Source organism: Manduca sexta, chromosome 3, assembly GCF_014839805.1.
Source record: "Manduca sexta isolate Smith_Timp_Sample1 chromosome 3, JHU_Msex_v1.0, whole genome shotgun sequence".
In the NCBI taxonomy this organism is placed as follows: Eukaryota; Metazoa; Arthropoda; class Insecta; order Lepidoptera; family Sphingidae; genus Manduca; species Manduca sexta.
The window spans coordinates 1,638,797-1,655,303 of NC_051117.1; the positions used below are offsets into that span (position 1 = coordinate 1,638,797).

The 16,507-nt window shown below is 36.9% G+C and overlaps 1 protein-coding gene across 2 annotated transcripts in view; it reads right to left on the minus strand.

Annotated features, from left to right (window-relative positions):
- LOC115443542 (guanine nucleotide-binding protein G(I)/G(S)/G(T) subunit beta-1) overlaps positions 1–16,507 on the minus strand; it is a 31,636-nt gene that overhangs the window by 10,316 nt on the left and 4,813 nt on the right. For both annotated transcript variants that reach the window (XM_030168989.2, XM_030168990.2), the window contains exons 2-3: positions 3,796–3,942; positions 3,223–3,368 (exon numbers count right to left, since the gene is read on the minus strand). In XM_030168989.2, coding sequence (XP_030024849.1) covers positions 3,223–3,368; positions 3,796–3,852 — 203 coding nt within the window. In that variant the 5' untranslated portion in view covers positions 3,853–3,942. The remainder of the gene's footprint in view (positions 1–3,222; positions 3,369–3,795; positions 3,943–16,507) is intronic.

The following is a 16,507-nucleotide window of genomic DNA, read 5'->3' on the forward strand; positions in this document are numbered from 1 at the left end:
GTGATGGTTTGGTGGGGTGTTAGCTATGAAGGAGTGACTGAGCCATATTTTTGTGAAAAAGGTATCAAAACATCGGCACAAGTGTATCAAGATACCATTCTTGAGAAGGTAGTTAAGCCCCTTAACATCACCATGTTCAATAACCAAGTATGGTCCTTCCAGCAAGACTCGGCGCCGGGTCATAAAGCTCGGTCCACGCAGTCTTGGTTGGAATCGAACGTTTCGGACTTCATCAGAGCTGAAGACTGGCCGTCGTCTAGTCCCGATCTTAATCCGCTGGATTATGATTTGTGGTCAGTTTTAGAGAGTACAGCTTGCTCTAAACGCCATGATAATTTGAGTCCCTAAAACAATCTATACGATTGGCAGTGAAGAATTTTCCCATGGAAAGAGTGCGTGCTTCTATTGATAACTGGCCTCATCGTTTAAAGGACTGTATTGCAGCCAATGGAGACCACTTCGAATAAGCTTTTTATATTTTTAATTGTTTTATATTTATGTATTAAACTGACACACTGTAAAAGTAATAAATGTTATTTGCAGTTAACAATTTTCTTTTTTCTTTATTACAATATTTATGGCAAGACTAGGTATTTACCTGTTATGAAAAAAAAAAAGTGCATCGACACGGTTCCAAGACACATACGGTCTAATTATATTTTTATCTGTTTTATAATCAATTGATCTACGACATGTAAAAATATTTGTATCCGTTAACATTAAATTCTGTTACTCATTACTCGAAAAAAAAAAAAAAACTTGCAAGAATATAATGAGAAACAAACATACAAAACGCTCGCTTCCTAGTAAACGCAAACGTCTTGTTATTTTCATTAAACATGTCGTTAAAACCATTTTTCCTGTTGATTAACTGCGGGCGTCCTTTATTCTAAACTTTGTCACGTAATAACAGTCTTTAAGCCAAGGACGTTGGGCGGTTATTCGCTTGATAGTTGGCTCATTTGAGTCACCTGCTGTGCGTATAAGGTTCGACTTCGTGTATTGTCCATTGATCCTAAAGGTTCATGGCTGGTGTGTCAGGATGTGATTTTCCTGTTCTATGAGATGACAGTCCCACTACGAGCGATAAGGGTTAAACTACATAGTTCTGACTTCAAAGTTCCCTCTTTGTTTTTACTTACTGTCGCGGGAATTTAATTTTTGTGTCATAGTTAACACTCCGTTGAATATTGCAAAAACTATAATTCGAAAGCTATAGCTACTTCCCGCTGTAGGACGGCTACCTAATATAGAACTATGTATTTCTAAAAGAATAAAATATATATTAAACTCACGTACGTATTAAAAGTACATATTTTTCTTGTACATAATTTTATCAGATAAAAACAAATACCTTTTCTTTATTTATATTATCTTGAATTAATAGAACGTTTCACACTATCATTAGAAAGATAAAACGTTGACGAGACGCATTATTAACATCGGAAGTTATCAGTAAAGCGGCTACAGATTATTAATTAACTAAAAACAACAACAAACAATATCGTCGCAAACAATCATGTTTATAGCACAGTTGCATTTACGATTTTAATACATTTTTGACCTCAAGAGAGCGATAAAACTAAAAACCGCCTTGGTCGGACGCCAAGCCTAAATATATTTGATATAGCGTATCACGACTAGTCATATAATGAGGAGCAACGAAGAACACGTGGTACAAGTTGCCTTGAATCTGTCAGAAGAGAAAAGAGGTAGAGGTCGCCCGCCGTCGATCCGGTGGTCGAATATAAAGAAAGGCCTCAAGACAGCCCAATTACCGGATTTAAAAACACAGGATAGATTAACCTGGCGTAAACTAGTGACAAGACCCGCCCCAAATAATGGGAACAGGGATTTTTTTTTGATACTGACCCCGTAGTCAACACCGGGGGAAAACAGCGAATGGGATACTATATTCACCGGATTTAGCGACTACAGAGCTCTTACATCATGATTTTGTCATCCGCATTGCTCTGGAGAGAAGTGGACAATTAATATTTCCAACTCCTCCCTATCTTTCTATTTGATTAATTTCGTTGCGGGATAATGACATATTAGTTTTCCCTGAGACTCGCCGAGCTTCACTGCTCGGTGTCATAAAATGCGTGCCACTGCTGATCCTGGCTTACAGGAGTTGTAGTGGTGGGTGTATAGAGTGTATAGTGGTGTGAGTATAGAGCTCTGGAGGAAAGTGGGAAGAGATAGTTGGGAAGGAAGTGTTGGGGAAGGATAAGGAACCATCTTAGGATGGGCGGAGAGGAAAGGGAAGAGAAATGATTGCGAGGCCCTCATAGGCGTCAATGTGAACTTACAACCATGAGGTATACACACACACTTAACTATGTGCCTAGGGCCGCGACAAATGTCCTCTCGTGCATTCAGTGTGGAGACCAAACGTACAAGAATTGCCTCGGGGAAAGGGGGGGCAGGGGTTGGTAATTGGAAATAGGGTTGGAGAAAGAAGAAGAGATAGCGTATCACAGCTAACTTTCAACAGATTTAATTTGTCAAGGATTTTATGGTCCAATTGCAGGGGCGTAGAAACATATTTTGAAAGAGGCAAGTGAATAGTGATATTCTAAAGTAGCAGTCCCCATAACCCTAAATAAAGATCAAATAACCTTCTGGGAGGAGACCAGGTGGGCATTTGTCTTTTTCTTGTCACGCTCATGAACTTGTTCAGGACCACAAGTGCACCTTAACCGCTGTAGTTACAAAGAAACTTTTTCAGACGACTGCCCATCGTTTTTGAAAATATTTAGATCTGGCTTAATATTCTCGTCTTGTTGGAAGGCGGTAGAAAGGTACAAAACCTTATACATTAGCACATATAAGATGTATATGCTCTTCCGGAAAGCATATAAACAAACATCAGAACAAAGCTGTAAAGTATCCACTCTATATCTTCGTGAGTGGTTGAATACAGGTCGAGTTTGATGAAGAAAGGCTTGTCAACAGCTGTGAGGCTTATCAATTGCACATTAGATAAGATAAGAGACTTCTCGTCCTCACACCCGTCACTGCAACTTAAACCGGATCGGCAGTTGAACGGATTTTATAACATTGAGCGTTGAGGCTCGGTGCATCTCATGGAACACTAATATTATGTCTTTTCCAAATTAATTAAATAAATATAGGGAGTTGGAAACATTAATTGTCCACTTCCTTCCACACCATACAAAATAATGAATTAAGGATTAACTAATACAAGTGATGGGTTACCTGGAGTCGCTGCCCCAATGCATTGCGTAGATCTTGGCGAGGTGTCCGCGCAGCGTGCGGCGCGTGCGCATCTGTATGCGCCCGATCGGCTCGAGGTTCGCCGTGGCCTGCGCGAGCGACGTGTCGCACGCCGCCTTGCGAGCATCCTGCACACAAAATCAAGTTGATATGCATTATTTAAGCAAGTTGAGGATCCATGTCTATCATAGCATTAATAATTACATATTTCATTTTAATAGGTACATTCCCGATGCCGATACAAAAGTAGCCATTAGGATTCTTCTTTGAAATCCGCCATTAATCATACTCTCTTTAGTGTACTGATCTAATACTAGGTTTAGATTAGCAATTTCTCACAGCAATATAGTGCGCAAAAACTACGAGATGAGTTTACACTAGCCACAATATTTCAATATACTCCCCGCAAGTCTTGGAACCATCAAAATTTTCCAGAATCCCAGTTTACCATGATTGTTTTACACGACAAAAATGCCTTGCGGAAGTAGACTTCAGCAAGTTTTCTTGCTCATCGACACCTCGTTTCAGTGTAAAAGCTGCATGATTTATACTCACTCTAATAGCATTCTTGAGGGTCTCGGCCTCCTGACGCAAGCTGTCCAGTTCGTTCATGGTGCCGCCGCGCTACCACCGCTGCACCGCCCGATGTGACTCGCAAGACAACCGCGCGCCGCCTCCGCTTAGCACGCACAACGCACCGACCTGCCAACAATGTTAACACACGTTTAGTCTTCAGTTATCCTTATCGACATATCAAATTTTGTTTATACAAAAGTGTAGTATTATGTAATATTGTTTTGTTGATACATATTTTTATTCTGGTATACATAATATAATACCTGAATTTGTTTTAAACTAGTCTCACACATTCAGGTCTTTGGTGAAGTATTTCAAATCATTGTGTATTTTTTATATTTAATAATTAGTAGAAACAACTGATTCGCCAGAATCTTACCTTAACTCTCTAAGACATATTAGTCCCTGACCCGATTTCGTCGACCCAAATATAAGAAGACAACAAAAACCCTCTTACGTCGTCACAAAGTTAGACATAATGTGTATTTATATCGAAATGAGCGGTAAATGATGTTGCATACGTCATCGTCTAGCGAAAACATTAACGTTTCGCGGTTTTTCCTTCACGCACTAAACTTTGCTGATTTACAGATTCTCGCACTATTGACGCTACCATAGACTAGATTTGCTTCTTGACGCTACGTCATGCAATTAACACGATCATCATATTTACCCCCTTTTTAAGTTATTGTATTAAACAATCTAAGTATTTGTAAATAAAAGAGATTTGTATAAATCCTCGGACAGTTACGCATGATATTCTTGTGTCTCTCTCTCGCAATACTTCTTGTATTAATCACTACGTATCGAGTACGTACGTATTTGGGTTTTTCTGCTCAGTATCAGCCCGGAGTCTGGAATTTGTGCCCGATATGGCGATAGGCTCGCCCCCTATCACATCATGGGACGGAAAACACTTGGCGATAAGTGGGTGCCATGGTTAAGCCTCTGCATACCCCTTCGGGGATAAAATACGTGATGTTGTGTGTTGTTGTTGTGTATCGAGTCAGGCATACGTCAACCGCTATGCCGATAGCCGCCCTAATTACGACAGCTGACCGCTAATTAATAGCGTATCATCGTAATGGGAAGTACCTGGGTTCGTATTGATAATAATTGTTAGGTATGTACAAGAGTTGCCATAAAAAAAAATGTCACGTCACGGTAAACCGTGTTCCTTTTACTTATCATTTTACACTCCCACTTCTACGATCGAAATAACAATCTTTGAATGTGTTGGAGAAATTCGGTGTTATTTTTACGATCGCTTGTGACGTCAGATCGTGTCATGATAACAGCTAATACGATAAAACAATGTTTCATTTAGGAATTTCAAGATCATAATATTGACGTGGATAAATATTAACAAGGCCGGTAGAAGAACGAACTCTTGCGACGTGTTTAAAAACATGTTAGGGCTTCACAAAGACGGGCATTAAAGCAGGAGGGTATGAAGTACCATGAATATACAAACCGTTTCAACCTCTAAAGTACAGTATCTGGCGGGTTTATTTCGAAAGCATTATAGCAAAGGGCATACGGGCACAATTACAAACTTAATCCTATCAAAATAGATACCATACAATTAATAATCCACAATATTAAAGTCTTATTTTTAAAATACAAAACATCAATCAATACTCTCAATAATCACTTTCATTAAAATTTTTGTGTAAAATTTCATTTATATAAGTCTTTTAGCAATGCCTCTATATCTGGGTACCAAATGGAAACACAATAGCCTCTTAATAGCTATTGGCACGGTAATATGCACTTCGCAATGATAACTAACCTATTTATACACTCCATAATCTAGACATTTTACTTATACGAGGTTCAAGGAAATATTGTAAGCGAGTTGCCGTGTTTTGATAAAATCGATCCAAACACCGGCCACGACCGCATTAAATATTGAAATATATCAAAGGTAGTGTGAAAGGCGAATGCGTATTATGCCGAGCGACCGTTGTGAATATCAATTGAGTTTCTTATTTATCCCTAGGGAGTGGTGAAGGCGATAGTTTTTACCGGTTTACAGAGCTCGGGGGTTAGCAAGGAATGAGTGTCAGCTACTGTTTTATCACCAAACGTATATAATATGCGTCACTTTATCACTATTGCCAAGACACTTTTTTATACGGGAACCACGAAGTAAACCCACTACAGCTGATGGTTAGTCGAGTGGGGTCCAATACAATGTCGACTCAACAGAGATTACCCCTCGACAGTGGACACAATTATTCGGCATATTGGAATCGGATATAAACAGACTGTTCCCGGAACGCGACACACTTACGTGAGCCACTATGGCGGGTTTTAACGCCCTGTGGTCGCTATCCGGGCGGATATAAAATATATCTTACCACCAGCACACATGTTATTACTTCTAATAGTTAGTAATCACTCTGGATAAGTTTTACAAACCGGAACACAACACGCTAGCGCACAGTTGCTTGGCGACGGTGTTGTCAACAAGGCCGTGGTAACTACACAGGCGGTCTTGCATACAAGAGACTTAGTGCCAAGTTCTTTAAATAGACTAACCACCTTTTCCCAGTCCCTTTTTTCGAACTATTACGAAAATGGACCACTCAAAACTATTATTGTTGATGTACTTATTTGAATTGGTTTATCCTCAAAATCCGATCACAGTTGAAATAAAACTAGTTTAAAGATTTTAACGCGGCTTTTATTATTATTTTTCTTCTTAGGGACAAAATAATCATATAAAAAACCGAAATACATCCAAATAATAGTCATATTTCAATGTCGTAACATTAGCGTAAACATAAGACATTATTATCGGACCGAAAATTATGATTGGGATAGCATATTCAAAATGGCCATTAAAGACTATTTGAAAACATGGTCGTACTCGTTTCAAGATAATGATAGCAACCCTATAATTGTAAGATTATTAGAAACATTAACCTTATCTTTACTAAAGATGTAACAAACTCTGTTGGAACATTTAGTAGACAAGATACACCTACAAATATCTTGTGAATAATTTTCATTACGTCAGCCTAATAATCAGAATTCGTAACTCCAAAAACAAATATTTTTCCCTATCAATGTTATTTCTCGGATAAATTTTGAAAGGCAACCAATTCAATACTTCGAATTTTGCGCAAAAAATAAAATGCAGTGCTCACATAAAGACAATTGTTTGATTAAAAAATCTCAAAAGTATCACAGAAAAGCCGTTTATTATTGCTGTTTAAAATTAAATTAAAAATTCTGATAATTCAACTAAACCGATGATTAGCAAATCTAATATGTGTACTTACGTTTCTCAGAAATTCGAATCTCGCTGTTGCGGCATACGCGTTCGTTCATTCAACTATTTTTTATACACTCTGCTGAAACTAGTAAACCGTCTATACCCGATGTGTGCCGGTTACGCCATAGACACCGGCGAAAATGTGTTCGTTTGTTTGTTTATTGTTAATTCTTTTTCGTACGAATAGCAAGTGTTTTACACGCGAGATCCAGGAATATAAACGATGTAATACTTTGACATCTTGCAATGATTCTTAGATTTCTATAGTTATCTCTAATACTTGAGGGATTGATTGAAAGGGATTTTGTTAATTTAATTCAATAAATTCTCTATAACGTAGCTGGTATATAATTAAATGCCAGTTTTGTGCATTATGAAAATATTCTATAGAAAATAGTTCCCTTAAATTAAACAAAGAAAAGGTGTAACCTATCTCGTTTTTCATGAAAAGATGACTAACTTCAGTATCTAAACACTAGCACAAAACAATATAAAAACAATGGAAGTGTCATGAATAGAAAATGAATAATCGAAAGTGTTCGTCGCCACGGTCTGTTGACGCTAATGTTTCTACACGCCTCGTTAGAACCAGAGATAATGTTCAGATTACCTAAGAAAATATGTATAACCACGCCTATGTCGCGGAAAAAGGCAGACAGAAGTGCAAAAGAATTGCAACTGAATTCGAGTTCTAACGTCGATTGTCAATCCATAAAAACCCTAATCAAAAATGGATAACGATAATCAATAAAAAATCCCAATCTTAATCTTCGATCCAATCCTAAGAATGAACCATCATAATAACTCATTTGTACGCATGTCAAAAAAGCTTTGTTCTGATTGGTCCATTTTCGCTATGTATTAAAAAAGTGATCGTTTATTGGTAACAGCTGTAAAATTATATAAATATATCTGAATATTTATTACAGTAGAAACAACGCTGCTCGTGATCATCTTCCGACTAGGCAACAAAAAAAAAATTGCTAAGGACATTGATATCATAACCCTGACATTTACCGCCACAGTCGACGGGTAATAAATTTTATTAATTTAGATTACTCTGTCTATTTGTGAAGCCTTACAATAGCTGAGACTAGACAGGGATCGGGGAATTTTCCCCCACACCCACGGCCATTTCCAACCCAGCGTGTTCCTTCACTCCACGTGAATCATGTTAGTAGCATAGTGACGTCATCGGATGACCAACTTTATTTTTATATTCACACTATTTTACGTTTACAATTTAAATGTAGAACAGAATACAGCTGTTACTAATCTTTGGTTAGAAGCCTTGTTTTTAAGCATATTTGTATAGTTTCATGTTACAACCTTGAGTGGTGGGACAGAAATGTTTTCAGTTACTGGTCTAAACTGGTATAATTATTCGACATAACATACAACTGTTAGTATTCTAAAAACTCTTTTGAAATTATATATACATCATAATTATACGTTCTACTTCTTTAATTAATAATAATAAAAAAAAATCAATTTATCAAAACTGTAAGGAATTTAAGGAACATATAAACAATTTACACACTTTAAAATTAGCAGTCCTAACTTCGTTTATTTTTGCAACTAAATATCATTGTGTATTGCTGAATTCCCGTTTGGAAGGCACAAAGGAATGCGCACATGAAACTTTAATAACGGACGTCATAGGGTGCAGAACGTGGTGCAATGATTTGAAATTCAAAGTTGTATAGCGTCGCACCCGTTTATGGACATGCGTGGTGATTACCATCTACGACCGACTTGCTTATATCTTCATTTAATTTCGTATAAGTCGCTCTCTTAATAAAATGATGACCTATTCCGAAATTGTTAATTCGTGGGAATCGTCAAAGAAACGAATTTGTATTTGCGACCTTTTTTTAGGTTGCTATAAAGTTTAAAGTATTAAAGATAGGTCAAAAATGAAATGCACGCACCTATAGCACGAAAAAAAGAAAGAAAAAGTAAAAGTCACCAACAGAAATTAACGATTCCCACAAGTTAACAATTTTGGAGCAGGTGATTATTTTATTAAGAATGCAAAGTGTGTTGTACTAATATTAAACTACCTTAAATATGCCTTTTGCAAGACTTTATTTAATATGGTTGATTGTCTTCAATAGGTCATAAATTAGACATTTAATACAGATTTTAAATAGGACCACGTCAAGAGAATTCGCCGTGCTCAATGAATATGACATTTTTCAGGTCAAAATTACTGTCTAGTACGCTGATTAGTGCTTCAATTATGTAGTATGGTACATAAACATAGCCTGACCTTTATATATTTTAGAACTCACTTTTTATCGCGGTTCTGACTGCGTGAAAAGGGATAAAAGTCCCGATTTATATTTTTAACGGGAGAAACCAGACGAAATATTTTAAGTTAAACCTCTCGCAACACATCGACGAAACTTACATTAAATTCCAAGCAGCAGCTTGCGCGTAATGCGTGTACAAACGGGCAAAAAACATTTTTTTTTTTGCTTCTGTTGCTCCAATAAAGATCGGCCAATTAAGTTTTTCTTCAATACCTAATATATAGACCTGGGACTGTTATTATATGTAAAGCTAAAATATTTATATTTTAAAATTTATGAATATAGTATAAAATTAAAAATGTTGCAATATAATTTATAGTTTAAGTTTCTATTTTCAACATTTGAGTACCAATGAGTACCTATCATCTCAATAACATACACACCGTTGATAAATGATCCAAAACTATACTATAATTTCCACATCCGTTCATATTCCACCTGTATACTTGGATAATAAAATGAATATCAAAACCCAGCCATTTCCAATTAAGCCTTATTATTTATCGATATTATATTTTACAACATAAAATGTATTCGTTACAAAATATGACCGAACTGCTATCGACACCCGAGATATGATAATCCACTAGAAAATCTTTAAAAGCTATACCTGGCATCAAATAATAATATTACCGAGATAATCGAATGACGATATCGTTATGGGAAAACCGTGTTCTAAAATTATTATAATACTAGGGGGTACCGGCAGGCGTGGTCCTGTTACGGACCTCATTTTATGTAAACCTTTCATCTTTTAGATTTCGACAACAGCGCCACCTATCGGGTTCAAAATTCTACAATGATTAAAACTAACTAACCAACTAACTCACAGAATTTTTCATTGAAATCGGTCAGGTGATTTCGGAAATTAGAGCGTAGGTACGAACAACATTTTTATACATTGCAACATATCTAGTTATTGATACAAACCTTGCCCTGACAATTATAAACATAAAGTAAAAGGATCAGTCAAACCGTTCCCGAGTTATGATGTTATATACATGTGGCAACTAGTTTTTATGTATATAGATATGTTAATACCTAAATAGGTGTATAATACGTTATTCAAATGTTATACAGGGCTTGTCCAAGGTACTGCTTTAGTTTATCAACTATAACAGATATGTCCATCGCGAAATGAAACATGCGAGAATCGAATCCACGGCCTTTTGGTTTCCAACCGACTACACGCACCTGTTATATGGAACGAGATTAAGGGACCTATTGAAAAGCCACGCGATCCATACGTCATCGATTGTCAACCTTTTTCGAAGAACTCTCAACACTTTCTATTGTTCGTTATAAAAAAATATCTACAAAAGTAAAAAAAATATTGATCAAAAATGTATACTAGAACTGCATAGCAGACATATTTAACCAATCTGCCGATGCCCAGTGACGCAGAGAGATCTATTTCGGTGCCAGCCGTCCCTAAATGGCTATCCCAACTATATTCGGCACATAACAATAGCGTCGCGAATTACATTCATACCAACGCGCGGTGAAATGCTTTAAGGGTATGTGTTTTACGTAATGGAATTGTATTATAATACATGCATCCTACAGTTGTACTCGGTTCTCTATTAATCGTGGGTGGAACACGTTATCGCTGCTGGCCAGCGTCCACCAGTGCGATAAGTGGAAGGGTTATGGTTTCACCGGTCTTTCGACTCGGCGTCATCGGAAATAAATTGACTATCGTCTATACACCCTATACTATACTGCCTGGGACTCGTTTTCGTAAGATCGGGCCTATAAAAGCCAAAAAGAAATATGGGTCTTAGCGTCTACGACAAACGCGTGGAACCACGTATCCGCATCGTCCTTCTCTAGTCACTAAGTTGCTCTCCGTCTTGAAACAACTTATTATTTTCAATAGCTTTCGGTCTGACAGAATCCAAATATTTGTTGGTCGTACAATACTTTGTCTTGCTCTAGATCTAGCTCTCATTTCGATGCACCCTATTGCCCACGGCACAACAAATGTGATAATACATGACTAATTTATGATTAGAAGACATACTCTATATTATAAAATGATAGAAATAATTAATCAGAAAGGTGTTAACAATTAAAATTAATAAAATTACAACCGATCAGAGACGATGTCAGTTTTTTGTCGACATTATACAAGTTTTTATTCTGAATTTTATGTTAATGTTTTGAAAGTGCCATTCGCCATCTTTTATAATTTCCAAACCAATAATAGTTTAAGTATTACTAGAAAATACTATTATTTTAGGACCTCTCACAAGCCACCTCGCTCGAGTCACATTTTCCTCTTGATCATTGATATACGCGATTAAACTATTATAGCACATAATTCCAGCGCAGAATCAGCCATGTAGCATTGTTTATATAACTAAAGAAACAACGTGTTGTTTTTCATTTGCATAACCTATAAACGATTCAAACAACGTTCTAGTACATGTGCGCGCTGTATGCGGTAATATTTAGTTTGATCGGTCATTCAATTATGGAAAATAATGGTGATAGCAATATTTGGTGACACCCGATAATCATTTCAGCCGGGAATCGTCCACTGCTGGACATAGGCCTCCCCATTGAGCGTCATAGGGACCGGTTCTGGGCCGCCCTCATCCATCGGACTCCGGCGACCCTTACCAGATCGTCGGTCCATCTCGTGGGGGCCTGCCTACGCTGCGTCTCCCGGTTCGTGGTCGCCACTCCAGAACACCCGATAATGTTGAATGATTATATTTGTTACCAATAAATGATAGAATATAAACACGATATTTTAGGCGTGTTACGGAAGGGATTGAAATGCGCGGCACTGTATTATACTCTTAATACTAAACTAGCTCTTGGCTGCGGTTCCGTTCGCGTGACAGATTTTGCGGGGTAAATATTTTCTTGTAATAAAAAGTACCTTATAGCAGGGGTAATGTAGCTTCTTTGAGTGACAAAACAAAGTGGTTTATTAGTTCCTGAGATAAGCGTATTCACAAACTCTTCAATTGTATATAAGTATATTTGTATGTATAGTTAATAAGCGTGCTGAAACGCAGGTTATGTCTTTTAAAACGTACGTAGTCAGATAAAATACTTCGCGGGAATACGAAGACTCAGAAGGTAAACTTTCGCAGACGAAAACGAAACAGATTAAAATCGAATAATTTTGTTTGATGTACGCATGACGCTTCCTTTATTTTCATTTCATAGTCTCACAACCAATTTTCGGGTATCGCCTACTCATAAACCAACCGGTAACAAGCCGATACAGCAAATCTCTCACTGCATCACTTATTTCGCACTAGTCGTTCGGCTTGGAAGTTGGTTTCACGGAAACATGTTTTCCTTGTTTTTCTTCCATTTTCAAGATAGTTTTGTTTGTACACCTACATATCTTCGGTTTACGTGGACGAGACAATATTGTAAACAATTCTGAATAAGTTCTGAATATTTCATGGCGTGCAGATTACGTATGTATGTAGGTTTTGCAGATATGAACTACGCTTGTTTATTAAAATGCATAAAAAACGAATATGATTAGAAAATCGACTTCTACAGACGGTATAGGTACGTACGCTCCTTTGCCCCTCCTGCCCCATCTCATTCCAACATACCATTCTACTAAAATCATCTAGTTTCTGCACATGTTATAAAAAAAATTGGCATACTTTTTCACGATCGGCCGTCTGGCTGACGACCCCCAGTGGGGGGTCACGCTCGAAATGAAGTTAACGGATACCAAAGGCGAAAATGCACAATCATGGTCTATACCATTGTCGCTTTAAGTCCAAAATTTGAATACGTGTTTACTATTCTTCGGATGTAAGCGAAAACGGAATGAGATATACACGAATCGCCAAATAATGCTGATTACAAGAATAAACGCAAATATTCCTTTTCATTTGTCTAATACTATTTATTATCTACCATAGTTTTACCGAACCAACATTATCTATACGACATGTTTGCTTTTATTTCTTTTTCTCACTAACCTACTTTATCATTTACTTTTTTTGTACTTTTAACCACTTGACGACACCAAGTCCTCACGTAAGTAATACAATAATCGATCGATACACAGCACTGGTACACGTCTGTAATATTCATGTTTCTATGAAGCGCAATCGATCGTAACCAGTGGTTCCTTCATAGCAGCCATGAAGCCGGGCTAGGTTATGTAATTTTGTTAACAAAGATACAGTAATTTAATCAAACCTACCACCACGTATGATGTTTTTGGAATTAGTTAAAAACTGAATCGACAGATCATAGTTTGCCTACTGGGTAAAAAATAAATTCTGCATTTTACTCATAATGTAGGAAAGTTTTGGCGCCCATTCCTTTTAAACATTTACTGGACAAATCATAGCAAATATCAAAGTACCCTCAAAAATCGACCTGAGCACTAACCAGCTGGTAGGAAACGTACACAACAGAAGACTTATATACAATTCAACATAATTGAGGTATAATAACAAAGCATGAACGTACGTACAAATTGCCTTGGACCGCCCAATTTCCTTTATATTCGGCTATTATTTACATTGTTAGCGTCACGAACAACATAAACATGCGATCAGATCTAGTGTTTATTTTACCGCAGCGTTGAAACGAGATTTCTTAGCGCGCGGCCACTCAGCACTAAACGTTACATTCATTTATTCGCTGATGGTAGGATTTTATATCCGCCCGGATAGCGACCACATGGTGTTAAAATCCGCCATAGTAAGCCACGCAAGTGTATCGCCTTCCGGGATCTGCCTATGTATATCTAGTTCCAACAAGTCGGCATAATTATGTCGACTGCCGAGGGGTAATCATCTCTCGACAGTCGATATGCTATTGGACTCTTCACTTCACTTACCATAAGGAGCTGTAGGAACGCTGTACCGCGCACGTATAAAAAAGAAATAAAAAATCAATTTTACTCAAAAACAAATGAGACTCGACCGGGACTGGAATTTTTTGCTTTATACGGTCAAACTATATCGGTCATCGACAGAAATGTTGCCACTGATTGACACACAGCTGACGTTTCGTGGCAGTTGTGCCATTACATTACATTTTTTACTCATGAGGAGCCTGAAACCCAAATTAATATCCCCAGTTCCTTTACAATGGCCGACAATTCACGACTGAACATATTTTATCTAGTGTTTGTAGAATAAAGTGATCATTTATTAAACGACCTAAATACTCATCCAACAGCGTTATGCTATAAAATAATCGACACAAAAGAATGTCTGCACTCAATGACACGCGCGTATCAACGGTATTGTGTATTACAATGGTAAATAAACGGATAACCGTGGCATTTCACCGGACGCGCGGCTCGTGACAATAGTTTCATGTCGATCGGCATCAGAAAGGACGGGAAGTTATCGTACACGTTACACTATTATTGAAAAGGGATATTGACTTTACATAATGGTCAAAATGTATCTTCTTATCGTCACTTGAATTTAATAGATTGCTTTGGATCATAAACAGTCAATACCAGAGAAATTAATGCAAATAATACTAAAGACATACATAAGTTGGCGACAACTCTAACATACTCATGTTATAATCTAAAATAAATCATCGCACACTAGGTTATCATTATATGCAATAAGAAAAACAAACATTTTACTAAAACCGCAATGACAAACGACACACTGATAACCTTTCTGCTTTAAGTCTAACTAGCCAATATACGCTTTCTTGATAACGAAAGCTACTATATCCTCAAATGGTTAGGCAGAGGCGAAATCAGTGCGTTCTTTTGTCGAAGCAATATTTCATGTGACAGGGAACGAGCCTAAATTTGCAATACCGGACTTTTAGGTATGTTTCGTTGAGTCACGAAACTCACAATTTTTTTGTTCTACCTGGAAATCGAAATCAAATTGATGATTCAAGTGCATATGGATGAGTTGATGAAATAAATGTTAGCAATACAAATATTATTGTCGTCATAACGCGTTGTTGCGTAAAGGAAAATATTAGAATTAAATATAATCAAATAAATATTTATATTTATTATAATATCGTGGTGATAAAAACCGTCATCAAATAGCCCCTTACGTATGTATTGTTTATAGAATTATTTTAAATAGAATTATTTTTTTAGAATTATTTTTTCATGACAAAGTGAAATAAATAAATATAATTATATCTTAAGTTGTATTAATGACGTGTTTAGCAAAAATAAACGTAACATCTGGACTATAGTGTCATGTGTTTCAGATAATCTAAATTAGGAGCTTTATTCGGAGACTTTAACGTATAAACATACATATACGCGTAGACTCACATTTATATAATACCGAAATTGTAGGCAGGAGGACATCAGTCGACCAATACATTCACGACTCATCTTCGATTAGAAAATTGTGATAAATTCATCCAACGTAGACTCAGGCCTACCACACAATTAAAAAGCCAGTAACCTAGTGTTTGGTGGTGGAAAATATCTAAAGAATTCTTTAAAAATATCGTGTATTAGGAACTCCAAGCAACTTTGATCACACAACTTAAACGAGATTGCGTACCATTTATCTCGGAGCAAGCATCGAAACCACGACCTCTCGTTCCACAGACAACTCACGTCCCGCTGCGTCATGGCATGTTGTGGATTACTTAGCATGACACTGCAAATTTTACACTTTCTCTCGTAAATTGTTCGGTACACACACGGCTACTTTCTTTAAACTGTTTAGCTGTTAAGTGCCAGCGATAAGAGTAACTCTCGTGAGTCATCTATTCCTTGTCTATAGGTAGGATTAGTCGGTTTGACCGAAGAGGTCATAAAGTATTATAATAAAATAGAAAATAGACTTACCGTTGTTTTTTTTTAAATAGCACAAGCTGCAAACGGGCAAATTGGCCGATCTCTGCCCTGAACACCAAAAATATTTTAAGCACCATGTGGCGGATTCGAAGCAATGGAATAGATATTGCGAGCTCAAATGACTCATTTGGTAATTTTTCGTCGTTTTCTTTTCTAAATATTTATATCGTTAGAATAGCTCCATTTAAAAATATATAAAAGTCTATTCATATAACAAATGCTCTTATCCACGTTAGATACAAGTCCACAAGTCACATTATGACTAAATCAAGAAACAAAAAAATATTT